This window comes from Chelonia mydas, chromosome 27 (genome assembly GCF_015237465.2).
Source record: "Chelonia mydas isolate rCheMyd1 chromosome 27, rCheMyd1.pri.v2, whole genome shotgun sequence".
Classification (NCBI taxonomy): domain Eukaryota; kingdom Metazoa; phylum Chordata; order Testudines; family Cheloniidae; genus Chelonia; species Chelonia mydas.
Genome location: NC_057860.1, coordinates 8,474,041 through 8,500,593, shown reverse-complemented (window position 1 = coordinate 8,500,593; position 26,553 = coordinate 8,474,041). Strand labels below are relative to the sequence as shown.

Here is a 26,553-nt window from a genome sequence, read left to right as displayed (position 1 = left end):
TCCAGGCATTTCCAGCACTTGGCAACTGAGCAGATGTGGACTCAGTGAGGGGGACGCAACAGGGCCCCTTCAGCCCCTGATCTCTGGGGGGATCCCTCCCCCACGACAGGTTAGCAGTAGGGGTCTGCAGCTGGTTCATGGCCAGCCCACGTGCAGAGCGAATACCCTGCACCCCACAGTGTCTCAGGCTCCGGGGCCTGGGTAGCTTGAAAGCCCATGGCTTGAGTCAGCCTCCAGTCCAACCCCTGACGCCCCCTGCTAATGCCCAGCCTGGCTCTGTCCCCAGTCTCCAGCCTCGGCCCGCAGAGAGGCCAGGCGTCCATCACGGGATGCCCGCAGCCCAGCGCCCGTGCTGCAGTACGTGATGGGGGGGGGAGGGGGGTAAACCCTGCCACTCACCCCTGGTCAAAGTGCCAGGACCAAGTCAGGGGCTAGGGATTCATTTACGACGTGTCACGTTCTGCCGGGACAGCGCTCACGCCCGGATGGCAAAGATCAGGGGGCACCTTCAGGCCGAGGGATCTCACATCCCAGGACGGGCAGGCTCTTGCGGGAGAGGGGTCCGGGCTCTTCATGTCTGTTCCATCAGGAAGGGTTCCAGCGTGATGCACAAACCCTGTACCTGGGGATGGCTCTCCCAGCACTGAAATGCAGCCACCTCTGGGCCGGATTGCAGAAGCACTTTAACCACCTGCCGCTACACAAGAGTTTAAGGCCGGAAAGGCGAGGAGGAATTAGAGGAGCTAGAAGGGAATTACTCATGCTGGAATTTGGCCAAGACCCCAGGGTTTGTGCTCTTCTTCAGATGCGACGTGCCGGAGAGCTGTAATGGCCAGGAGCACTCCAGCCCCCACGGTACGGCTCATCTCAAAGAAGTCGATCACTTCAGGGTTGGGGGGAGGCAAATGGTAAAATTGGGTCCAAAGTGAATAAAACCCAAATAATCCACCTCGATCTTAACTTGGCCTCCTCATCTGAGGCCCTCAAAGTGTTTTCCAAGCGTAGGGGGGCCTCATTGCCATTGCACAGATGGGGAAACTGAGGCACAGAAAGCCCGCCTGGCCTGCTCTCACTGACGCTTTATCTCCCTCCTCAGGTCTCGCCAAAGACTTTTCTCCTCTGCGGGGTCTCCATGTAAGTTCTGTGCGTCCCGGTCCTGCCACTCGGCCCCGTCCCGCCGGCCGGCGCTGCCCCGACTCACGACTGCCCCCACCTGTGGGGCATTAGCCTTCCCGGGCAGTATCGCTGCGCCCAGCTGCCACACCACCCGCCGTCCCGTCCCCCAGACACCAGGCCACGTTCACAGCCCTGCTTCTGTGGGGGCCTCCAGAGCCGTTAGCCATAGCCCGGGTGGCTCTCAATCCGGGGTGCCAAGTCCCAGGCCTACTGGGTCCCCCTTCACCCCACTCTGATGGAGGGAAATGAAAGAGGGCAGAAATTCTCGTCAGGAATGCCCCCGGGGCAGGCCCCTCCCAGGCTCGTGGTGGTGTTACCTGCACAAAATTCCCTGTTACTCACACACGCTAGGGGCACCTGCCCTTACCCGGTTCCATGGTCTCAAGGCGTAACCCTGTCAGTGTAGACCCCCCTCAACCCTTCCTAGCTCCTACAGCTCCGGGTGAAAGGCACCTACCCTTACCCAATTCCTAGGGCTCCGGGCATACTCGTTTGCAGGGTCTTTTACCAGTAAAAGAGCCTTACACGGTAATAGCCTACTTAACCTCAAATTATTAACAATCACCAAAACCAGAACGCACACGCTACACACGCAATACTCACCACTCCCAGGAAGCCAGATGGACTTTTCTTGCTGGCCAGTCAGGATCGGGTCCACCTGGGGGACTCCAGTTTCTGCCCAGTGTCGTTGGCAGAGTGTTGAGATCTGGCAGCGCTGGACTGGGGGGCTGTGTCCTGGAGTTGGTTCCCAAAGAACTTCCTTCTGGACCCCAGTTTATATAGTGAAACGTGAGTCCTACCTTAACCAGTCATTTTACTAAAATTTTACTAACCAATCCCAACAAAATTCTCTAACCAATCCTACCCCACCACCTTAATTAATTTACACATAGCATAATTAATCATGGAACAGAAACAATCAAAGAACCAGCCAGAGATCACACAGACAAACAATAGGGAAGTGGGGACCTTAATGACAAAACAATAAAGAAGTGAGGATTTCACAACCACACGTATAGATAAGTGATTCCTTGCCAGACAGGATACTATCAAACTAAGTTTTCTTTAACCAGATTAAGCTCTGTTTCTTTAGCTGGTGATAGTGGGTGCAATTAGGATGGGGGGAGGGGGGGTTTCCTTCTTAACAGCCCGATATTACAGTGGTTCAATGTAATTTAGCTGGAATGTGAGGATGTGACTTCCTGCTTCTTAGCTAATGGCTGCTGCTCTTGTAATCTGGCTGCAGACAAAGGCCTTAGTCTTAAGGCTTTATAATATGGCTAAAGGAAAAGGCCTTATCTTTACAGTGGGGGGGCGCCACACCCAGCCACTGGCATACACCGTGGATCGGCGGCACGTCTGGCACATGCTGCCCTGCAGCGATTCGCTGCTTCCCAGGCCAATGGGACAATGAACGTGAGTTACAGCAGCCCTGAGGCTGCTCTAAATTACACCTGGGACTGGGCAGCACCCTGCCCTGCCCTAGAATAGGGAGAATGCAGCATGGGCATAAAGCCAGCGCTTCCTCTGGCACTGCCACGGATCGCAGGCCTGGGGTCACAGGGAATCACCCTTGGCGCTCTCTCTCTCTCTCTGCTAGGTGTTCGGGAGAGTTCTGCTGTGGTGGTCACTGCTGTAGCCTACACCCACAGTTTCAGGAGGAGACAAATAACATGTTTGGGTAAGAGTTAGAGGAGTCCAGGTCCCTTGATCCGCATCGACTCCGGGCCCCCCCAGCCCCAGGAGCGGCAGGTGCCTGGTGTGGGGAATGCTGCCCCGTGCAGGGGTGCTGTGAGCAGAGATCAGGCTGAGCGCATGGATGGCCCGCGGGGGAGGGCAGGGACGGCTGGGTCACTTGGGCCCGGCGCTGTGGGAGGGGCCGTGTTTCGGGGACTCTCCAGAGCGGGGCGGGTTAGAACCAAAGCCCCCGGACAGCAGTGGCCGTCTCACCCCGCACCCGTGACCGCACCTGGCCCTGCCCTCTGCAGCCACGTGTCTCTCTCTCCCGGCAGACTCATCTTCATCTTCATGGGCGTGATGATAGGGGTCATTTGCCTCTTCGCCATGTACAAGTGCTGCAAGAATTGGAGCGTGCTGCACCAGACGGAGGGCGTCGAACCAGCGCAGCCCCACGTCCCGCCTGCCCCCGGGCCGGCCCCTCCCGAGTCCCCCATCCAGCAGCCCCAGGAGGACCCCCCGCCCTACAGCGAGGTGGGTTCCATCTGCCTGCCCGTGGAGCAGCGGGCACTGTCAGTTTGCTACACCCGTCGCCAGCCCCTTGCCAGCTGGTGCAGAACTGAGTGCCCTAGGGCCTTGCCCTCTGCCCAGCCTGCTGTGCCCCATCCAGGACTCGCATGGCTCCTCCTGGATCTCTATGGCTCGGAGCCCATCCGTGCCCGCTGGCCGGTGGGGTGAGCCCGGGCTAGCGTCATGGGAGATGGGGGAGCAGGGCTCGGATGGCGGCATTGGCCACTGACCAGTGCATTGCGGGCTGCCCAGTGCAGCGCCGAGCAAGCCGGCTTGATTGGCTCTGGCTCCGAGTCAGTTCGTTGGCCTTAATCACTCGGCCCGTCTCCAGCACCTTCCCTCGCTGGATCCTGCTCTGGCCGGCCCCCTGCTCCGAGCCCTGATCCCAGCTCCCCTTCCCGAGCTGTGGATAGAACCCAGGACTCCCAGTCCCCCGCCTCGTCCCGCTCTACCCACTAGATCACACTTCCTCCCCGGTGACCGCAAACGTCTCTCAGCTGCGGGCTCGGCGGGGCGCCTGGCAGAGCTGTCTGACATGCTTCCGTTCCTAGGTGGTGTCGAAGCAGTCCCTGTACCCGCTCCCTGCCATCCCGCCGCCCTCCTACAGCGTCATCATGGCAGACCCTCCAGCAACAGGCGTTAACCACCAGACCAGATTCTAGGGGGCACCACGGAGCTCGCCACTTGCTGGCATCACCTTGGGGTGGCGGCGATTAACCCCCCCCGGCCAATCTCTCTCCAACGACTGCCATGATAAGCCACCCCCTGCCATGGGGGCACCAGCCAGGAAGGGGCAAGGGCACCGTGGCAGGACATGCCCCAGCAGGGCTGGAGACAAGAGACCGGTGCTAAAGCGGGAGCCCCTCCCCATGGACTCCGCCCTGTGCTGCTGACGCCAGTAGGGTGGGGGTGGGGGTGAGGTTGGGGGCTGCTGGGGCTGGGCTTGGGGGGGCCTTTGATTCAGTATTGCCGGGGACAGAGCTTAGGCTGCTCCCTCTGGTTGAAATACAGGGTCAAAGAGGATGCTGACGGAGGGGGCGGCCGGGCCTGATTTGAGTGGGGTTGTGACTCCGCGTGCCAGGGCCCAACACCACTCAAATATGGCCCGGCCGCCCGTTTGATGCCGGGGCAGCCGGGCCAAATTTGAATGACGTTGGAACCTGGCACGCAGGGTGGCAACGTTGCTCACATCTGACCCCGGTGCCCCTCTGTCACCCACAGCCCATATGTTTTTAAAGACAATGTTGGCAACCCTAGTTCAACCCCACATTGATCATGTGTGGTTTGGGGGGGACGGCGGCAGGGCGGGCGCTATGAACTCACAAGTTCTTCTGAGCCCTCCGCAGTGGGTCGTTTGCGTCACGAAAGGCCACTGGCAACAGATCTCAGTGGCCAGTGGTGGACGCTTCAGCGGGCTGAATGCCACCCCCCAGTGTATCGTATTGTGCAGCAGGCGGGGAGATTCCTTCCTGACCCCCAGCAGCGGCTCAGCCCAGGCCTTGAAGCATGGGGATCACTGGTCCTCATCTTAGCAAGAATCACTGGGGCAGATGCTCATCTCAAGATTATCACCTGGTGAATCAAGTGAGGCACCCAAAAATGGCCATTGACATCTGCAACTTCAGCTAGGGAGAGGTCGGGGGTGAGGCAGGCGCTTCCCCAGGTTATCCCGGGACTGCCCCCTGCAGGGTTCTTGCATCTTCCTTGGATGGTCCTGCCCACACACCCCCACCAGAGACGGGGTCCCAGCCTGGCCGTGGCTTGGCACTGGCTGAAGTTGGGGGTGCTGACGACCATTTTCGCACGTCCCGCTCGACGCACCTGGTGATCATCTTGATTCTCAAGCCGTGGGGTTGAACTTCATTGTCTCAAATAAATATGGGCAGTCCATGACGGAGGGGCACCAGGGCCAGATGTGAGTGACGTTGCGATCCTGTGTGCCGGGCTCTCACATCATGCAAACTGGGTCCGCCTGCCCCTGCATCAAAAGCGCAGCCGGGCCCAATTGCAGGGGTGTTGGGACCGGGCCCGTGGGGGGGGTCACAACGCCACTCAAAGCCGGCCCCTCCCTGTATTAGAAATGGGCTGTTAGCACCGGCTGCTGCTGCCTTGGGCTGTTTGATTGTTCGGCTGCTTGCCCTGTGTAGTTAGCCAACGGGGCCAACCCGAGCTGCTTGTATTTATATGTCAAAACCCTGCCGGTGTCGTGTTTGTTGCCTGCGTGCGAGGGCCTGGTCCCACGAGGACACAGATCAATCCCAGTGGACTGCTGGCGTGCAGGTCCTGGGGGGAATCTGCAGGGGGCGCTGGTGAGCTGAGGCACGGCTCCCCCACTGGAGTCGGGGCTGGCCTGTTGGGGGGCAAGGCAAGGGAGCGTTTTTGCTGGGGGAGGGGGTATAACTGGTGTGGGGCTGAACCTTCCCATGGGGGAGCTGGGTGGTGGAGGGAAGGGGGCAGAGCTGGGGGCTGGAGGGCAGGTAAGAGGCTCAGGTAGGGGGAGATGAAGCTGGAGAAGAGAGCTCCGGCAGGGTGGCATCAGTGGGGCAGGGAGCAGGGCGGGGGCACCGGGAGGGGAAGGGCGCCCACTGCGCCAATGGGAGACAAGGCGCCCGCCGTCCTTTGGCCCCAGCATTTCCCCCGCCCCGGGCCGGTCCAGAGAGCAGGCAGCTGCTGCAGGGCCCGACTCCTCACGGGGGGGCAATAAAAGCGGCTCCCGCCCCAGGCAATCACGTTGCTACACTCTGGACTTTGCTAAATTCCACGGGCCGAGCCCCTGAGCACCCGCTGGCCCTGCCTGGCACGTGGGGCAGGGACAAGGACAGAGCTGGCTTTAAATCTCCTTTGCCGTCTCCACACGGTGGGGCCCAGCTCAGCCCCCGGCAGCCAGGCTGCAGCGGGCAAACCCGGGCCGGACGGGGCGCTCTCCTGCCAGGGCTGGGCCAGCCGCTCCCCTTAGCCCCCCCGGGAAGCTTGTGCTGCGGGCCAGGCCGGCGTCGGAGCGAACAACTCGCCAGCGTCCCCGCCAAGCGCTGTCCCGTGGGATGCTCTGGCGCAAGCCAAAAAGGTCCAGGGCCCTCACGAGCGCCATCTCGTCTCCTTCAGGGCCAGAGCTCTTCAGAGGGTTCGCCCTTCTGCGCCCCCCACGAGCGCTGTACCATGAGCGATGGCTTCGGGTGTGGCTTTGGCGCAATCCCGTTGGTTTATAATGGCTGCACACCCCGGCCCGGTTTGTTGGCACGGCAGGAGAAACGGGAGCCTGTTTGCGTGTGTAACCCACACACCTCCTGGGCACGGGGTTCTGTCCCCTCTCGTAGCCCCGAGACCCCTTGGAGAGAGAGAGCGAGTTAATGAGTTTGCTCTACGGCCTGGGCTACCAGGCGCTTGGCTTTTAGATCATGCAGTAAAGGCTGATGCACTCAGCTCCAGAGGCCCCAGGTTCGATCTCACCCGCCGACCGCCCAGGTCTGTTGGCGTTTCAAGTGGGGGCTCGTCCGGGATTTCGACTGGGAAGTCTCTGAAGGTCGGGACGCGTTTCTTCAGCGAGGGGAAGTATGAACCCACACACCTGCTGGGTGTGGCGGTCTGTCCCGTCTGGTGGCACCGAGACCACCTAGAGGGAGATTAATGAGTTTGCTTAACAGCCAGGTGGCTTTGGGCTCATGCACTGAGGTCCCAGGTTCGATCCCGCCTGCCGACAACCGTTACATGTGTGCCCCGCTTTTTCTCATTGGAGCTCAGCGGGGATCCCCAAAGAGCTAGCTGAGCCCACGTCCTTGCTGAGTGGCACATTGCGTGCCTTACTGCCGAGGACCGTGGAGCGTCGGGAAATAAGCCAACAGCCAGCAGGGCAGGAAGTGGGATCCAGGACCAGACAGCGCCAGGCGACATACGACAGACAGGGTGGGGGGGTAACCCAGCTGGGACCAGCAGCAGACAACTGGAGGGAGCTGTGGCGAGGGTGCTGGTCCCTCTTGTACCCACCCGGGGGTGCTGGCACCACCTTCAGCTTCACCCCCTTTGTTTTTCAGCTGCCCCAAGCTCATACCTAGCGTGAGTTCCTTGCTGGGCAGCTGGTGTTTGGTTAGCCATGGCGGGGATGGTGAGTCACAGCTGCAGTTCCCAGGCTGGCACCAATCTGCACTCTCTGGACAGCCATACCGTTACTGCAGCCGCAGGACTGGGCATGCAGACAGGCACCGCCGCCTCCGATTTGGGCATCGAACCAAGCGTTGCAACCTCTGGACCCAGCGCCCGGCACGGTAGCTGTGCCCTCCAGCCCCTGCCGCAGGCTGGAATATTTGGGGTGCAGGGGGGAGGAAGGCACCACCCCATAGTCCATCCTGTCTGTACAGCCCTGGATCAGGGACGCCCTTCCCAGCTGGCGGCAGTGCGACAGGGTGCACCCCTGTATTCACACCCGACACACCATTGTCATAATCGTTGTACACAATACGCCCTGTGCGGTATCCTCTGAAAACGAATCACGCGCTGGTCAGTAACGGCCTGGTGAAAGGGGTGCAGCGACATTATCTGTACAGTGATGACCCTCAGCTGAAATCGGGACGGAGGCGTGTCGACCAGCCAAGGCTGGGGAGGGGGTAAACCAGTTTCTCCAAGCCAAAGGACAAGCTGACGCCTCTAGCCAGGTGTCATCAAAGCTAATGGGGGCATGTACGTAGCATGTGACCATTCTTTGGCAAGGAAGGGGGGGCAGGACCAAACCGATCCGCATGGTAGCAAACAATAGCAGCTTTTGGTCTCCGTCCTCACAGCGAGAATGACCTTTATCTAGGGGTGACCCTCAGGAAAATGCAATTGCAAACGGGTGGCTGAACTATAAAAATTGGGGGCAAAGACACCCCCACAGGATCGCTCCCCAGCCAGCCATTGCCTGCTGTCTTTCACCGAAGACAACAAAAGACACAGCCTTTGGGAACAGATCTTGGCTGGAGAATTGGGTCAGCAGCGTTTCAGGGGACCTGGGATAAGAGTTTCACCTTGAACCAAGCCTAGTTTCAGTTTAGAAAGCGTTTTACCTTTATTTCTCCTGTAACCATTTCTGACTTTAATGCCTTCTACTTGTACTCACTTAAAATCTAACTCTTGTAGTTCAATAAACGAATCTGATTCTTTAATCAAAACGAATCCAATGTTGCAAACTGTTTGGGTAACTCCATTGAAGGTGGCAAGCTGTTGTATATTGAGCATCTCAGAGGGGCAACAGACCAGGCAAGGGATGGACAGCGCAGAACACGCATTCTGGGGGGAAATCGGGGACGGGGAATGTGTTGAGGCCACCCGGGAAGTGGCAACCCAGGCTGGTGGAATCAGAGGGTGACCGGCAAGTGCTGGCAGGCTGCTGGGGCAGAGTTGCTGGACCAGGGCTGTGGTTTTCCTCAGACACTCAGGATGGGAACCTGCCTGCTGCCTGCAATGCACTTGAGGCAGCAGGCCAGGGGTGGTACAGCCCCTCAGTGGGCTGGACTGCACCCCAAAATGTCAGAGGCAGAAAGCCAGGTTGGGTTTTGTCTCCTCATTCCAGGCAATGGCCCAGCAGCTGGAAAGACAGATGTTCAGGCCCGGGCTGCCATCTGAGCTTCCACCCGAGCTCCCACCTCACAGGATCCCAAAACACCTGCCCAAATGTCCACACCGCAATTAAGGATCCCCTTAGCCCGAGCCCTGCGAGCCTGAGTCAGCTGGCACAGGCCAGCCGCAGGTGTCTAATTGCCGTGTAGACCGATCCACAGAGCCAGCGGCCGGGGTGGGTGGAGGGAAATCCCAGATTGGGGGTGGAAAAGCAGGTTTGGGGGTGAGAACGGGTGTGTAGACGAGGTTCCGACCTTCCTTCTCCGGCACGTTCCCAGCCCCAGCTGGGGGCACGGCGAGGCTGAGCATCAGAGGACGGAGGTGGGGCAGCTAGTCCATGGGTCGCGTGAGCAGGGATGGGGTCCACTCCCCCCCCCCGGGGGGGCCCCTAGGCTGCTTTCTTGCCACGCTCCCTCTTGAGCCTCTTCTTCAGGAGCAGCAGGTCCACGTAGAGGATGCGGTTGAGGACAGCGGAGGCGCAGATGAGGCCGCCGTGCAAGGCACCGGCCAGGCCGCAGCTAAAGACGTCCTGCCCTGGGATGGGGACACACGGGAGGGCGTCAGACAGCGGAACTGCCATGCTGCCCCCGAGCCCGCCCGCCACCCAGAGCGGCCCGCCCCGGGCAGGGGTTCAGCTCTGGGTTCAGCTCCACCAACCCGGCCCTGGAGGGACCCCCCCAACCCCGCTCCTGTGAAGTCAGGGCTCAACCCAAGAGTAGGGGCCAACCTGCCGGGCCCCCACCAAGGCCCGGTGGGCCACCCCGACGCCTAGGAGGAGCGGGGTGAGCGCCACCGGCCGGGGCGGGGTGGGGACGGCCCCCGGGGCTGGAGGCTGCCCTTACCCGTGAGGTAGAGGTTCCGGACGGGCGTCTCCGCCCGCATGGTGGCCACGACGGCCGGCGCGAAGCGGCTCACGTTATGCTCGGCCCCGTACATCTCGCCGCGGGGCGCCCCCAGGTAGTGCTGGTTGGTGAGAGGGGAGGCCGCCTCCAGGAACTCCACCTGCCCAGAGATAGGGGGACAACATGCAGGCCAGGGAGCAACGTGGGGCTACAGAAACCGCCCGCCGCCAGCCCTTCCAGCCCCCACGCCCTGCCCCTCAACCCACTCCCCCCCAGCACGGACTCTAGGACCCCATGATGTCCAACTATACAGGCCCAAGTCCTTCCAGGTCAGGGTCCCTGCCCCATTGCCCTTGGACCCCCACTCCACCCACCCGCCCACAGCTTGTCTTCACTGGGAAAGGGGGGGACTAAAAAAGTGTTAACACGTGAACATCCCAGTGCCGACACAGCAAGCTGGACTTCCCACGTGTGTTCGTTGAGTGAGGCGGGCCCTCCGCTCCCTGCTGTGTACACGTGTGTGTGTGCGTGTACATGCGTGTGTGTGTGCGTGTCCCGGGTGCAGTGATCTCTTCACAAGCCAGGGCCTTCGCCTGGATCCAAAGGCTCCCCTGGAGCTATCAAAGGGGTCTCCGGTTGCTTTTCAGAACCGGGCTTTCGGGTTGGGGTTAAGCCTGGGCTCGCAGCTAAGGGGGCCCTTGACCAGCTGCTCCACATTCAAGCGACAGCTTGCCTTGTCTACACTAGGGCTCTAACATGGGTGTGGAATCCATCTATTTTCCAGCGTGGACATGGCTTCTGGCTGCCACCAGTCCCCGTGACACGCCTTGAACGGGCTCTAGTAATGTCCCCTCTGCGCCAGCTAATCGCGGTTATCACGTGGTGGCAAACCAGCTGTCGCAGGACCTTTGCTCCTACAATCCCTTGTGGCTCTTCCCCCGCCCCCCCCAAGCTGAGTACGAATCCTCCCCAGCAGTCCCAGGCCCAGAGACCGAGAGGCTGATCTGAGAACCTGGACCTGCCCTCACCCACTACGTACAGGGCCATGCCTACTTCAACTTGAGCTTTGGGTCCTCCTGGGACCTTCTGGCAGCTAGCCCTTGGGCACAGAGCAATGGAGCTATGGGGCTAATGGTTCCAGGGGTCACTGGTCACAGAACTACTGGCCCACCAGTAGAAACCGGCACAGGCCCACTGGAGGAGTCTATTGGGGTGTCACCTTGCCACGGAGCTGAGGGAACCTCTCCAAGGCCATGTCCAGCAGCCGCTGGGCGATCTCCATCTTGTAGGCATGGTAGTCAGCCCCTCTGTTCTTCACACCAGCCCCTGACCACTCTTCGAACCACTCGTAGCGAGCCATGGTCAGGATGGTCATGCAGGACTGGCCTGGAGCACAGGGAGAGGACAGAGCTGATTCAAGCTGGCCCCAAACCTCGGGGGACCCTCCTGAACAGGCCCCTGCCCCAACCAACACTCCCCCATTCTGTGATGTTGGGCCAGCCCCCCAAATGGGAGAAGGACATCTGGAGCCCCCTGAAACGTGGTTGTGGGGGCAGGATGGCTGTCCTAGAGGAGCACGCACGGCCAGGGCGATGTATCGATTGGAGTCACGGCCCTAGGACTAGGCGTCGGCCTGAAAGATATGGGACCGGGTCTTCAGCCGGCGTGAACCAGGAGGACACCTGGCCTGCATTCTAGCTCAGCCACAAGCTACTGGGTTCACCCGCGGCCCCTGCTGAGCTGGGGGCGGCACCTCCCTCCGGGGCAGGAATCCCCAGGGCAGCCGGGGTGGTGACGCTTAGACCCGACGCTCGGAGGGCAGCACGACCCTGAAGCGAGAGTGGGCTGGCGCTTGGGCTCTCCTGCCTAGGGGGTCGGGAGAGCACCAGAGTCCGAGCACAACCCCCCATCTGGCATTTTCTCCAGCCCTCTAATGATTGGGGTTTGTCCCCAGGACATTTCACTATTGGCCAGGGGACGGCATGATCCTTAGATCCAAGGGCACCATACGGAGGGTGGCAGGGGTTTAAGGAGGGGGTAACAGGCCCATGTGAGAAGTGTGAGCCCGTTGGCTACTGGATAGGGTGGCCAGCAGGTACAGAGACGGCCACTACTTAACCTTTGCAGGACTGGCTCAGTCTTGCTGGTCCTCAGCCAGGAGGCATCTCCTTGACCTTCCATGAACAGGAACCTCCCTCATATCCCCCACCCCACCCTCCAATGGTTCCCAGCTCCGGGACACATTTGCCGGTCTCCGGGTGGGTACCTGGGTGCCTCTGCTGGTACGTGGGGTCCTTGGCTGATGGAAAGGTGATGAACATCATGGGCACGTTCTCACTGACCTCCTCCCTGCTGAGGGCAGCATAGCGGGTCATCCTGAAAGGACCAGAAAGAGCGCAAATGGTACGGCGGGATGCCAGACCTCCTGGGGAGGAGGGGAAGGAGGAGGGCTGCACCCCAGCCCTCTACACCCATGAGCCACCGTCGCCACCTACCCCCACCCCCTCCTGTGCTTGGAGTAACAGGGCTGCCTAGTGGGTGGTGAGGGCAGAATGCGTTCTGCCAGGGGGCAATTCCCATCGCCTCCCCCTTACAAGTGAATGAGTCTGAACTCAGCCGCAAACCGCTCCCCTGGGACCTGCCCTCCAGGTCTGACCTTGACCCCTGGGGCCTGGCCTGCGAGCAGCTCTGGGTCACAGCACACTGTGGGGCGAGGGGCTGAGGTCACAGGCTCCGGCTGAGCTGGGACACACCTAGCTCTCCCCTTGTCCCTCCACCACCTCTGTCTGGTACGGCCGACAAGTCCGCCCAGACAGAGGGCTGATCTGCGCTCCGGAGTTAGGCCCTGTGCATTGCCCTGGGCGGTGTAATTAATCCACCCCGACCCCCACGCCTAGGTCACCCCTACCGCCCCTCCAGCAACAGAAGACCCCTTCCGCCACTGCGGTGCATGTCTACACCATGGCGCCACAGCTCTGCCATGTTTCCAGCGCAGACGTCCCCTAGCGGACGTCCCTACCGCACGCACACCCCACCACGACCGTGTCGACAGACCCTGCGAGCCAGAAGGGAAGCAGAGCGCTTGAAGAGACAGCATGGTCTAGCGGGCAGGTTCTGCCACTGACCTGCTGGGTGACCTTGGGCTAGTTGCTTCCCTGCCCCGTGCCTCAGTTTCCCCTCCCTCTCTTCATCTCTCAACTATTTACATGGTAAACTCATCAGAGCCAGGACTGTCTCCTCTTACCATGTGTCCATACAGTGCCTAGCACACTGGGGCCTTTAGCTGCTATTCTAACATCAACAATAACCATTGGAACATAGAGAGGACAAGGAATAGTAACTTTTGCTTCTACGGCTCCTTCCATCGGCAACACTTAACGTACAGACCCTGTCTATTTAATTCCATCATTAACCGTGCTCTGGTCAGCGTCGTCTGACGAAAGTGGGCATTTTTCACTTGCACAATGTTTTCCATTACTACTTCCGTTTCCCGTTCACCTCCCCAAGTGTGCGGCAGGTAAGGGACGTGCAGGGATCCCGTCACTCGCCCTTGAAATGCTTCCACCTCTGGGGCGGGACGTAGCGGCTGTTTGCCAGCACGCAGCAATGCCGCACCGCAGCGTCGGGCAGGAAAGGAGGAAAAATCTCACCTGGGAGTCTAGGCGGGTGGCTTGGGGGCGGAATCGGCAGAGGTTTGTTTCAAATGTAAGCTCCTCTGTTATTCTGTGCCCAGCACTAGCGTGGCCTTGCTCCCGGCTGGGGTCCCTCAGTGCTACCATAACGCAATTAAAGGATAGAACGGGGCCGGGTCACTGGGTCTACCACGAGCTGATCCCTTTCGGCCTTAAGATCTCTGATGCTCTGTGCTTCTGAAGAGCACCACAGGATCCGGACCAACCGAGGCACGGGATCAGGACCCAGGTGTCAGAGATGGGACAGGCAGAGAAGCACACCTGCTCTGAGGGGGGGACCGAGAGGTCCCAGGGACCTTTGGCCTGCCACTTACATCTCGTCCAGATCGTTGGCCAGGTAGATCCAGTAGTTGGTGGATTTGATGCCCAGCTCCTCGGTGGTCCCCCGGAGGCCCACGAAGACCAGAAAGGAGCCCATGCCATGCTGTACCATGCTGAGCACAGACTGGATCACTGTAAGAGAGAGCGAGGGGCCAGGGGGGCACAGATGGGTGGTGCAGGGGAAAGCCGCTGGCGATTGCTCTGGTACCCCAGGCTAACACAGTCTGTCTCTCCAGCCCCTGCTAGTTCTGGGCCAACTCCTGCCCCTGTGGTTTTGCTCCCGGTCTTTTAGCACAAGCAGGCGAGCCTCACGCTTTGGGGTCTGGAGGCCCAGGGTTCAATTCCACGGGGCCGCCCTAGGACTTCCCAGATGCGCCCAGGAGAGCAGGACTAGCCCGACGCTGGCAGCCGCGCCCATCCATTCTCTCTGCCACCCCATGGACCGGTGCCAGTTGTCTGCAAGACTGGGCCCTTGCCTGGCCTCCTGGAGAGGGGTGGGCCAGACACCACCTCTGCTGAGGTCCCAGAGGGCTGCTCCCCCTTTACCTGCTTTGCTCCTGATCTCTGCGGGCAGCAGGGTCCCAAAGGTGTTGAATATCCCAGCGTCCGAGATCACCACGGGGGCATAAACCACCACCTCCTGGCCCCGCTTCTGCACCGTCACTCCTGCCGGGAGACAAGGACACCAGACCCTAGCAAACGCACTTCCACCGTGTGGGGAGGGGTAACCCAGGTGCCCCCGGGACTCACCCAGCGCCGCGCCCTCGGACAGCAGGATCCTCCCCACGCGGGCTCTCACCAGCACAGCGCCTCCAGCCCGCTGGATCACCGGGATGGCGTGGAAGGCGATCTCGCTGGCGCCCCCTCGTGGATACCAGGCGCCACGCTTGTAGTGGTGCACCATGAGGGCGTTGATGAGGAAGCTGGAGTCCCGGGGGGGAACGCCTGGCGGCAAGGGGGCAGGTCACAAAAAGTAACCACTCCCCCCCCGGATCTCACTCCAACCCCAGGGGCCGCATCCTTGCACTGGAATGCCCCTTGCAAGGCCTGAACCTGGTGTTGCCCTGGGTTTGTAGGGGGTATATACCCCAGAATGTGATCAAGCTAATTGCAGCCATATTAGCGAAGGGTTCATTTGGAGACAGGCTTTTAGAAACAAGGTCATAACTACCGGCAGTTTTGCTAATCAGAATGGGAGGAGGGGCAGCAAAGTAAATAACTGAGAATGAAAGGAGATATGTGGATGGACAGCCTTGAATCTAGATGGCTCTGATAGTAAAAGTTTATTGAAAGTTAGAAAAGGGATGATTTAGTGGCGGGTCATTCTGACCTATGTGTTTTGTAGAAGTTAATTATAGAAAGTTTAGATGATACCAGTGTACTTTGGGAGCAGTCCCGGGGAGCTATCCTGGGAGAGACGTTTTCCTCGCATCTTTACTCCCTGGCAGGGAGGCGTTTGACCCGCGCTGACCTGTCGCGGATTACTCAATGCCGTCTCCGAATATTGGTAAATAGCTGGGATGTTCTAAACCTCGTGTTTATGTTGGTGTGTGCTTAAATCTAATAAACTGCAGTATTAGACAGGAGCGCATTCAATCCTTGATCAGACGGAATCGCTGAGTTCCTGTCGATTTGTTCCTGGAGTGAAATAGTTAAGTTGCCCCTCTTGGGGGTTCTGACAACCCTGGGTAACACTGGTACCCTCAACATACGCGCCTACCCGCTGAGCTAAGGGAGTAACTCCACCAGCTGCAAGGCAGTAGCAGGCTGTTATATTATACCATTGAGGGTATTATATATAATTATGTTAATTAATCATAACATCACACAACAAATGAATAATAAACTAAACACGCTATGAAGTAAAATCATAAATAATGCTTATAATAAATGAATCATAAACTGAACTCATTGGCTACATACTCCAGGACAACGGCTCCCCCCTGCTCAGTCAGTGCATTACCCAACCGCACTGACGTCCATGGAGCGGCACCGGGATGGTCAAGACGTCCCCAGGAGTGTAAGACGTCCCCCACCCCTTCCCGGGACCCATGGCATGGCTCAGCAGTCAGTTCCAAGCCTGCTGACCCAGGGCACCCTGCCTCATAGGGGGGAACCCCAGGGGGCAGGTGGCTGGGGCCCACCTCACCGTAGAAGAAGTAGCTGAGGACCACCTGCAGGTCCTTGTTGGCCGTCAGCCGCTCCATGACCTGGCTGTGGCTGGTGTCCGCCATCTTGAAGACGGGGGAGACCCAGTGAATGAGGCCAGTGCGGATCAGCAGCGTGGCCAGCCAGAGGGGGATCATCTTGAGTATAGCAATGAGGGGCACCCGTGTCGCCGCCATCTACAGGAAAGGCAAGAGCAACCCACAGTAACGGGCCTGGCAGAGCCTTCTGTCCCCCCAGGAAGGGAGGGAGAGGGTCCCAGCCATCTCAGATCCTGAGGGGGAGACTCTCCAGCACAATGGCACCCGTGCATCACAAGGCAGCATGGTCCAATGGTCAGAGCATCAGACTGAGCCTCAGGACTCCAGGGCTCTGTTCCCTGCTCTGAGTGACCCTGGGCAAGTCACCGCCCCTCTCTGTGTCTCTGGTTTCCCCTCCCAGGCAGGGCCAGGTTCTGTCGCTGGGCGCATGTACAGCACCAAGCGCCGTGGGGCCCCGACCTCAGCTGGGGCTGCTGCAGCCAGGGGTCTGCTCCGCGACCTCGGCTCTCACCTTGGACAGCCTCATGAACTCCCTGATGGCCTCCTTCTCTGCCGGGAACTGCTTCTCCAGCTCCTCCACAAAGGTCCTTTTGCCTGAACACAAGTGGTAGTCCCGGTCCCCTACCGTCACGCTGTCGTAGGGGTCCTCCAGCCTCACCCACTCCAGCTGGCCATCCGTGAGCTGGTCCAAAGCCACCCGCAGCATGCCCTTCGGGTGCATCTGACCCACGTAGTGGATGCCTGCCAGGCCAGGAGGGAGAGAGAAAGGCTTAGCCCCGGTGATATGGAGTGGGGAGGGGCTTGGAAGGTGAGATCTTTGGGGATGCAGCTTGGAGAAAAGGGGGCAATCCGGGCCAGCCCCATCGCGTGCTGCGGCTAGCCAGAGGAAGCATGCCCCGGTGCCACGCACTGCCCACACGCCACCCCCTTGCTGGGATCTAATTGCCACGCTGCTAGCACCACGGCTGGGCAACCGGCCTATGGCTGGCAGAAGAGCCCCACCTACCCCGGCACCGGTAGCCACCTGGGCGGCCTCCCATCCAATTACCGGTCAGGCCCCGTGCTGCTTAGCTTGTGAGATCTGACATGAATCTGGCAGCCCACAGCGGCAGATGCTAGGGAATTAAGTAAACCAATTAGCCGTCGTCCTGCTCCTGGAGTCACCTTCAGAGAGGTGGAGATGGGGGGGGTTGGTTTGGTTTTGACCTCAGCTAACCTTGCTGTTAGGCCCCGTGTCCCCGCGGCACCCTGCAGAGAGAGTGTACCAGCACCGGGGGGGGGGGGGGGGGGGCGGGGGGGATCTTCACACGACCATCCCCTAGAGGAATCAGACATACCTTCCGCCATGTTACCAATATTAACTAACTGCCCCCTTGGGCGGCAGGTCATTATCATGACCCCCATTTTACAAATGGGGAAACTGAGGCACAGAGCAGGGGTGGGACTTGCCCACCCCCCGCCCCCCAGGTCATGCAGTGAGACCTCTCCCTCTTTCAAATCCTGCCTTAAACTCTCCTTTGCCGCGATGCCCACAAAACCCCTCGACAGTGGTGAGGCAGGCGATGCCCACTGTGCCAGCCAGTATGGCTCATCAATCCCTTCTGCTCCCCTGTCTGCTCGCCCCTGGTCAACTGGGGGGGGGGGTCCCTGGAAAAATAGGCACCCCCAAGCACCCCGACCCGCTCCATCTGCCCAGCGCTCCTGTTGGGGAAGCCCCCGCACCTAGGCCTATATAACACAAAACCCCAAATATCAGGACTGTCCCTTTAAAATCAGGACATCTGGTCACCCTTCTGGCGGGAGTGCCGGGTGGGGTGGAGGCTAGCCCCCGCACCCTGACCCCATTTCCCCAGCAGGAGCGCCGCAGACGGGGGAACTGCCCTCTGCCCAGGCAAGAAGCTGTGGGGGGGGGTCCCACAGGCCGGGCCCGGCCCCAAGAAATCCAGCAACTCCCTTGACGTCCTCGCCCGCGAGCATCCAGCGGGCTCCTCCCACCGCTTACCCACGTCAAACTCAAAGCCCTTCTCCTGGAAGGTGTGGCAGCATCCCCCCGCCTGGTCGTGCTGCTCCAGCACCAGGACCCGCTTGCCGGCCTTTGCCAAGGTAGCCGCCACGGCCAGGCCTCCGATCCCGCTGCCGATCACGATGGCGTCCAGGTCAGGTGGCACCTTCTCCAGGGCGAAACCTGGCAAGGGAGGGCAAAGGGTTAACAACGCCAGAGCCCGCAGGATCCCGGGGGTGCGGGCGGGGCGACCCACGCCACGGCCCTATGCTGGGGGGACGTGGGTCGCTGCCACCCAGCCCGAAACCCTCTGTCTCATTCTCCTGGCCCCGCTGCTGCATCTCACCCCAGACACCCAGGAGGCACGGCCCCTGCGCCTCGGGGGGTCGGTCCTACCAGGGAATCTGAGCCGTAGGGCCTCAGGCCCACCCTGCCCTGGTGTGAATGGCTGCAGGGGTCTGGGAAGCAGGGGGGGTGGGGGGGTCAGGGGACAGGCATGTCCATCTAGTGCTGAGCAATTCACTACCTTGCACTGGAGCAGGGCAGGTACCCGCGTAACTTTCACTGAGTCTCTCGCGCTGGGGTTTCTCCCTTGGGGCTGGCTGGGGCTACGGTAAAAGGATTGCGCCAGTGGGAAGGGTGGGCGCTGACCCCGAGATTAACCCTTGAGCTCCCCGAAAGGGGGTTGGGGCTTAGGCGGGGACGGCGGAGCCCATCTGCTGACGCCGGGGACCTCCGGTGGGTGTCACAAATGAGATTTGGGGACGATTCAGCAGGGACCATGTCAGACCAGCTACCCCAACAAAGGGCAGCCTCCACCACCCTAGTGACTATAGGATACCACATAGGGGCTCCCTGGCAGCTTTCCGAGCGGGGCTGGGCTCCGTGCTTCGAGTAGACAGCCTCCCGGAGTAGCAGAGAGCTGGGGCTTGCTGGGCCAGCTAGGGCGGAGCTGCCCCAAACGAAGCAGGTGTGTGGCCAGCAGAACAAAAGGGCGGAGTGGAAAACATTTTGCAGCGACTGGGACAGGTGTGTGGGTCCCCGAGTGCCGCCCAGGGCATGAGGGGGTGCTGCTCTCGGCCCCAGCAATCCAAGGAGAGGGTCGGGGAGTCTGCCAGCAGCCACCGGCTCATTCTACGGTCCGCCGAGCGGGTGGCTCCCGCTACAGGCCCCACACCCACAGCAGGGCCCTTAAGGAGAAGGCAGTCCTGACGACTGGGTCACGAAGGCCCAAAGCAACTCAGGGCTGGGCAGCCACCTGCATCAGCTACCGACCTCGGACACGCGGGGCCTGGCCCGGGACGGAGCAAGACTACCCCACCCCTCCAGAGACAGGAGCAGCCTGGCGACAAGCAGCCCAGCTGCCGAGACGTGGTCACTCCCCTCCTCTACCGCCCAGGACCTGGCCCAAGGGGGCCACGGGCCGACACATCCAGCCACACGGCTGAGCGGATGGAGATGCACGTGCAGAAGCTGCCCAGAGGCCTGCGGCGAATCCAGCAGTGCGGAAGGGCCGGGTGGAGGGCCAGTAGGGTGACCGGACAGCAAGTGTGAAAAATCGGGACTGGGGGGGCGGTAATAAGAAAAAGACCCCAAAATCGGGACTGTCCCTATAAACTCGGGACATCTGATCACCCTAAGGGCCAGTGACCTGTCTGACCAAGATGGCTCAACAACGCAGCTGCTGGGAATGCGGGGAGGCCGGTCCCATCGCCAGGGGATGCAGGCAAAGGGCTCCCAACGGGGAGTCCTGGGGTGCAGAACCGAGCCCCAAGAGACGAGGCCCAGCAGCTGCTGGGGAACCACCTGTGTCGAAGCAGGACTGTTCTTAATGTTTCCTCTGAATAGTGTGGGGGTGCCTCAGTTTCCCCTATGCAGTTCTTAAGTATCTAGGTGGTGGGATGAGGGTGTCTGATCATTGCAGAGCCCTAGAGGGCAGGTGTGTGCAAGGGTCTGGACACAGAGAATGGCCGACACCCTGTTTCCTGGCACCTGATGGCCTGGCCCTTCCCCCCTGCAAGGTGAGAGCTAAAGGGTTGGAGAACAAAGGAATCAGGTGACCTCCTGGCCCGGGAAAGGGACAAAGCCCAGAGGAGGAGGGGGCTGGAGAGAGTTTCAGTTTGGGGCTGGCTGGGAGTGAAGTGCAGACGTGGTTGTCTGGCTCGCTGCCCCCCAAAATGGACCCAGCTGAGGGGTCCTGTTCTCTGTACCTACAAGCTCTGTTTTAGACCATGTTCCTGTCGTCGAATAAACCAGCGGGCTGAGAGTCACATCTGACTGCGGAGTTGGGGGGCAGGACCCTCTGGCTTCCCCAGGACCCTGCCTGGGTGGACTCACTGTGGGAAGCCCACGGAGGGGCAGAGGAGGCTGAATGCTCTGAGGTCAGACCCAGGAAGGTGGAAGCTGTGTGAGCTGTTTGCCTTGCAGACAGTCTGCTCCCAGAGAGGAGACTTCCCCAGAGTCCTGCCTGGCTTCGTAGGGAGCAGGTCCAGAGCATCGCCCGGGGACTCCATGACACCACCTAAATTCCCTGGCAAGCGCCTGCTCACGCCCCTGCCCCCCCGCCCCACCCCAATCCTGAGCTGGGGGACAAAGCTACGGCTGGATTTTGCTTTAGCAAACAGCTTCACTCCAGTTTCAGGCCTAACCCAGGGGTTATTTGCTCCGGCAGGATAGGCAGCCACCTGGAGAGAGAGGGAGAGGGAGAGACAGCCAGAAAGCCCAGGGGCAGGTGTGAATCCCCACTCCACTCTGCCTCGGTGGTCCTAGCTGTCAGGGGATTGAGCAGCCAGATGGCAGGAAACCCCACCCCAGTGCCCCACGGCCGATCTCCGGGGCTGCTGCAGAGACCCAGAAGGCTGAGCGCCAGCTCTGGGCTGGGCAGAGATCCAGAGAGCAGCATCATAAAGAGACTGGACTGGCTGACTGGCACCAAACAGAGGGCTTGTTCAGGGGCAGCAAGTTGTATGGGCCCTGGGCTTCAGAAATATTCAGGGCCTGGCACCCCAAACTCCTCATCCCCAGAGCCCCCCACCCCAGCCAGAGCCCTCACCCCAGCCCTCTGCCCCACCCTGAGCCCCCTCCTGCTCCGCGAACCCCTCATCCCCGGCTCCACCCCGCAGCCCTCGTCCCCCGGCCCCGCACCCCAACCCTCTGCCCTAGCCCTGAGCCCCCTTCCATACCCCAAATCCCTCATCCCCAGCCCCACCCCAGAGCCCACACCCCGAGCCAGAGCCCTCATCCCCCCACACTCCCCCCACATTGTGCAGTACAGGGAAACTGTTAAACACATACTGACGTACTGTTTCCAGTCCATTTTTACATTATTTTTAAAAATATACATCGGTTTACAAGGCTGGGGGGTTGGGGGATGACTTAGACCCGTTCTGGGCACCAGCAAAAATTATACAAACCTGCTGCCCCTGGACTTGTTCCCGGGTGAACTCCTGCCTCCCCCAAGGACGGGTCTTCACCCCCAGGCAAGAGCTGATGTGGACCCCCCCCGCTAGCGAGGGAACCCCCACACCGGACACAAGCCCCGGACCGACCCAAAGAGAGAGGATTTGATTCTCATTGACACCCAGGCCCCCTTGCATTGCCAGAGCGGCTGGAAGGACCCTCGGCGTGGCCTCTCTCCCTCTCTGTCTGGGTCTGATTCTTAAGCAGGACGAGGCCCTAAGCCAGCCAGCCAGCCCGCGGGAGCTGGAGCGAACATATACTCCAGCATGGGAGCGGAGGGAGATAAAAAAAAAAGCCCAGCCCCCGCAGACCAGAATAGACACAGATTAAATCTAAAAACACGGACCCAGAAGGGCTTCTTCCATCTGCCCCGGACCACGGGGATTATCGTGCCACTGGATAACGACAAAATCGGTGGCCGGGCTGAGTCAAAGCCACCAGGGGGTGGAGGAAGGTGCAGATGGAAACAAAGATTCAAAATGAAACGGGACTCAGGGGCAGGACATGAGCATGGGGCGCCTGCAGGACTGGCCGGACCGGCTGTTCGCCCAGACACCGCAGGGCATGAGGGGGGAGTCTGTCGGCCCTCAAATTAGTCCATGCCTTGGAGAAGTGATGCGGCCCGGCTGAGGCCAGGGCCTGGGTGTGAGCTGCCCCTTCTCTCACCTTGGCTGCCTTGCGCCAGGCTTAGGGGACATCAGCGGACGTCCCCATGCCAATCTGGTGTCCTGGGCCAGCTCCTGCTTCCATGGCTGGGCAGGTTTCAAACGAAGCGTCTGGCTCTGGGGAGCGGGTCTTCAGGGTTGGTTACCTGAGTAATACTGACCTTTCACCCCGGGGGGACTCACCAAATTTTACCGGTGGGAGCAGTGAATCTATTCAAACAAACACCCGCTCTGGAGGGAAACTGAGGCACAGCGAGGGGGAGTGACTTGCCCGAGGTCACAGAGCGGTGCAGCAGGGAATGGAACCCAGGAGTCCTGATTGCTAGTCCCCCGCTTTGTGAGCTCTTTGGAGCAGGGACAACCTTTTGGTTCTGGGTTCTTTCTTTGGCGCCCACCCAGGCCGTGCCGGTCCTGCACACGACCAGGGCGAGTGGGTGGAGACAGTGTTGCCCCACGTACGGGGGGACAGTCCTGGGCTGAGACTGCGCCCACCAGACGCCGGCTCTGAGCAATGACTGAGGCACCCCAGAGAGCAGGGGTGCGATGCGAGAAACGGTCCCCCTCTCCCCCCGTGCCATCAGGCCAGAACAGCGCTCGCGCGAGGTGTTTTAGAAGCAGGTTCCTATTGTCTAGATTTGCTAATAACTTTGAATATTTGTTTCCTGTTATTAGCCACACAAATTTGATATGAAGAGAAATGGGAGCGGCCCCTTTAAGAAAAGGGTTGGGGCCCAGGGAAGGGGGTCTGAAGCAGGCAGAGGGGGGACTGCCGGCAGAAAAGGTGGCCAGGGCACTATGGGGTGGGTCTCCGCCTGCAAGAAGCTCCTAAGGACAAACTGTTTCGCTTCCCCGCGGGAGCAAAGTTCTCCTTGCAAAGCTGGGTCTTGTGACTCAGGGGGGTGACAAATATGGATATTTGTTCTGGGCCCCAGGCTGCAAAATGGAGCTTGCAAATTCTCCCAGGATCTCCTGACTCTGATGGAGCGTCTGGGCGTGGCACGGGCCGATCCAACAAATATGAGGCCCACGGGCCACGGAGGTTTGATCGGGTGGCTCCTGCTGCATTTAGAAAAGGGACGTGTTAGGTGAGTGGGGGGTGAGGTTCTGTCCCTGTTGCTCCATCTCAATGATCAAATTCAGGGTCTGATTCAGAAAGGGAAGGGGGCAAAGCTGACCCAGAAAACACTAACCAGGGGGGAAAAACCCCCACGCAGGAATGGAAAGACGCTTTCTTAGCTTGTCGGAAGATGGAGCAGGTAACGCAGCAGGGACGGAAGACGGGAGTGATTCAGAGCAGATGAAAACGGAACCATTGAACGTGAGGGGCATAAGGGAACACAGCCTCAGATCCAGCAGAACCTGCCATCCGTGTTTAGGAAAAATTTCAGAACTACGCACCAGACTGGTGATTCCGTGCAACGGGCCAGGTTCAGTGTGACAAAGTGGGACTGTTCTTAATGTTTCCTCTGAATATTGTGGGTGTGCCTCAGTTTCCCCTATGCAGTTCTTAAGTATCTAGGTGGTGGGATAAGGGTGTCTGATCGTTGCAGAGCCCTAGAGGGCAGGTGTGTGCAGGGGTCTGGACACACAGAATGGCCGACACCCTGTTTCCTGGCACCTGATGGCCTGGCCCTTCCCCCCTGCAAGGTGAGAGCTAAAGGGTTGGAGAACAAAGGAATCAGGTGACCTCCTGGCCCGGGAAAGGGACAAAGCCCAGAGGAGGAGGGGCTGGAGCGGGGTCAGTTTGGGGCTGGCTGGAGACATGGAGTGAAGGGCAGACATGGTTGTCTGGCTCACTGCCCCCCAAAATGGACCCAGCTGAGGGGTCCTGTTCTCTGCACCTACAAGCTCTGTTTTAGACCATGTTCCTGTCGTCTAATAAACCTTCTGTTTCACTGGCTGGCTGAGAGTCACATCAGACTGCGAAGTTGGAGGGCAGGACCCTCTGGCTTCCCCAGGACCCCGCCTGGGCGGACTCGCACCAGACTGGTGATTCCGTGCAACGGGCCAGGTTCAGTTCCAGATGTCTGGCAACCAAAGTGACAGTGGATTAAAGAGGGATTATCCCGGGCCAGCAGCTCTAGAAGGTGGGATCCGTGCACTCAGCCCAGGACTAAAACTCCGAAGTGGTACGGAGTCAGAGCGATCTCCCACTGCCCAAAAGGCCGGGTCTACACTGCGAATGCTTTGCTGGTATAGCTATGCCAGCAGGGCCCCCACTTTAGACCCAGCATATGCCACCAGAAGGAGTTTCTTCTGCCAGCATAGCCACCCACTTCCCCAGATGACACATTAGCGATGCCCACAGACGCACTCTTCCGCTGACGTAGCTGCATCCACACTGGGGTTTTGCCGGCACCGCACGTGGTTTTATCACACCCCTGACCGACACAGCTATACCAACCAAGCAGTGTAGTGTAGACATGGCCTAAGGCAGACCCTAGGGACATATTACGCTGACAAAAGTGCCACCCATCTCTATCAAACATTAACAAAGGCAGTTCAAGAACTCAGCGAGGGCCACCACTGGATTTTCTGGAGAGTGGAATGGATCTTGATCCACAACAATTATCTTTGCATCAGAGAAAGCCGAGTCTGCACTAAAATACCCCTCCGGAGTGGTTCAAAGTCAGTCGATTTGGACCAGCGTATCAGAGCTGACCGAAAACGGTATTTATGGGATTTAGATGTCGCTGACTTTAGTTGGAAAAAGCCCTGTAGCCTGGAAGTGAAGCACTGGCAAAAATCAAGAGCATCCCAGCAACTGAGGGTACTGCAAAGAAAGGCCATGCCGCCTGCTGTGGAGGAAGGAGAAACTGACAACCGCCCTCCCCTGTGAAAGAGCATAATTGGACACAGCTAAATTCACCAGCTTCTCAGGTGGAGCGGGAGGACACTCAAGCAATCGGACAGCTAGCAACTGCCGTGGCAGCTCTCACCCAGAGCGTGAGTTCAGGGAATCCCTAAACTAATCCCCCCGTAGACACCAGAAAGGACAAACGTGGTGGAATGATCAGAGAGGCCGTCAGAACTGCCCACAGGAAACCTAGCGGACAGGCGTGATCGCGGCTATACCCGGCCAGGGGCTGGCAGGTGCCAGGAGAGGGTCACAACCGGGAGGGGCAGGGAGTGAGCGACCCCCCCGGGGGAAGTCCGAGGATGCCCCCCCCACTGCCAGCCAAAAGGCGACGAGGGACAGGTGCCCGTGGGACGGTGTCGAAGCCGCCCAGGTGCAGCTTAGAGCTCACGCTCTCCCCGCGCCGGCCCTTGGCATGTTCCCTGGCTCACGCTCTGCACTTACCCTGCTTCAGGACCTTGTCCCTGACTTTCTGATCCGTGACCAGCGGCCTGGGGGGCTGCAGGGGCCCCCCGGCAAAGGGGTTGCCCCCCGGGCCGAAGTGCCGGGCCCCCAGCAGCCCCAAGGCCAGCAGGCAGAGGCAAAGGACAAGCACCGGCCACATTGCTGCAGGCTGCAGAGCTCAGCACAAATCCCGAGCAAAGGAGGCCGGCTGGAGTCTATGTGGGCTGGGGTGGGGTGGGAGGAGCAGGTGGGCAGGGAGCCGGCTTGGCCTCAGTCCCAGCAGATAAGCCAAGGGCTGTTAACTCTTTAATCAACGCTGCCTGGGGATGCCAGGCCTTGCTCTGCAACAGCCGGGCAAACGAAGTGGAGGTGCTCACGGATCCACCGATCTCAGATACATTGATGCACTGCTCCGGACAAACTCATGCACGCCGCCCTGAAGACAGACTGACCCCCCACACACACACACACACCCCTTTGCTCCTTCAGATACAGTGACACACACACACACACACACGGCACCGCTGCAGACACGCTGGCTGCAAGGCGAGCCTGGAGAAGAACAAACCGTGTTCAGCACAGCTGCTCCTTGGCCCAGTTGGGTTTAACCAGGGCTCCCCACGTCAGCGCGGGGAGTGGTTTGCAGCCGTCCACAGGTGCCACTGGGTCTTGGCACTTGCTCAGCACCCCGGGGCTGACACGTGTCAGCATCAGGCATGAGACCAATGCCCTAGAGTGTAGCAAAGGCCATGTTCACACACACCTTGCTCCGCACCTCCTGATTTGCACACGCCACAAGCCCATGCACACCACTCACTCACACACACACACGCACACACACACCTTGATTCATTCAATTCCACTCAACGGCAAACACATACTCTTCCAGACATATGCCCGCTCATCAGGTATTCACTAGCAAATGGACCCCTGCAATAACAACCTGCCCCTCTCCAGCGCCTTCCCGCTGTAGATCTCCAGGCCTTTTACAGACACGAATATTCATTCGAAGCCTTTCCAGTCTCACCTCCCCAGGAGATCAGCCCGTACTG

General features: G+C 59.8%; 1 protein-coding gene across 1 annotated transcript; it reads right to left on the bottom strand.

The window, feature by feature from the left end:
• Positions 1-8,415: 8,415 nt before the first annotated feature.
• On the bottom strand, positions 8,416-25,687 carry LOC102937353 (all-trans-retinol 13,14-reductase-like). Its single transcript, XM_037887044.2, has 11 exons — positions 25,502-25,687; positions 18,077-18,259; positions 16,586-16,815; positions 16,017-16,212; positions 14,618-14,812; positions 14,414-14,533; positions 13,861-13,999; positions 12,121-12,230; positions 11,074-11,240; positions 9,855-10,014; positions 8,416-9,546 (listed from the first exon to the last, which is right to left on the bottom strand). The coding sequence occupies exons 1-11, from the start codon at positions 25,659-25,661 to the stop codon at positions 9,401-9,403; spliced, it is 1,806 nt and encodes a 601-aa protein (XP_037742972.1). The 5' UTR covers positions 25,662-25,687; the 3' UTR covers positions 8,416-9,400.
• Between the last annotated feature and the right edge of the window lie 866 nt (positions 25,688-26,553).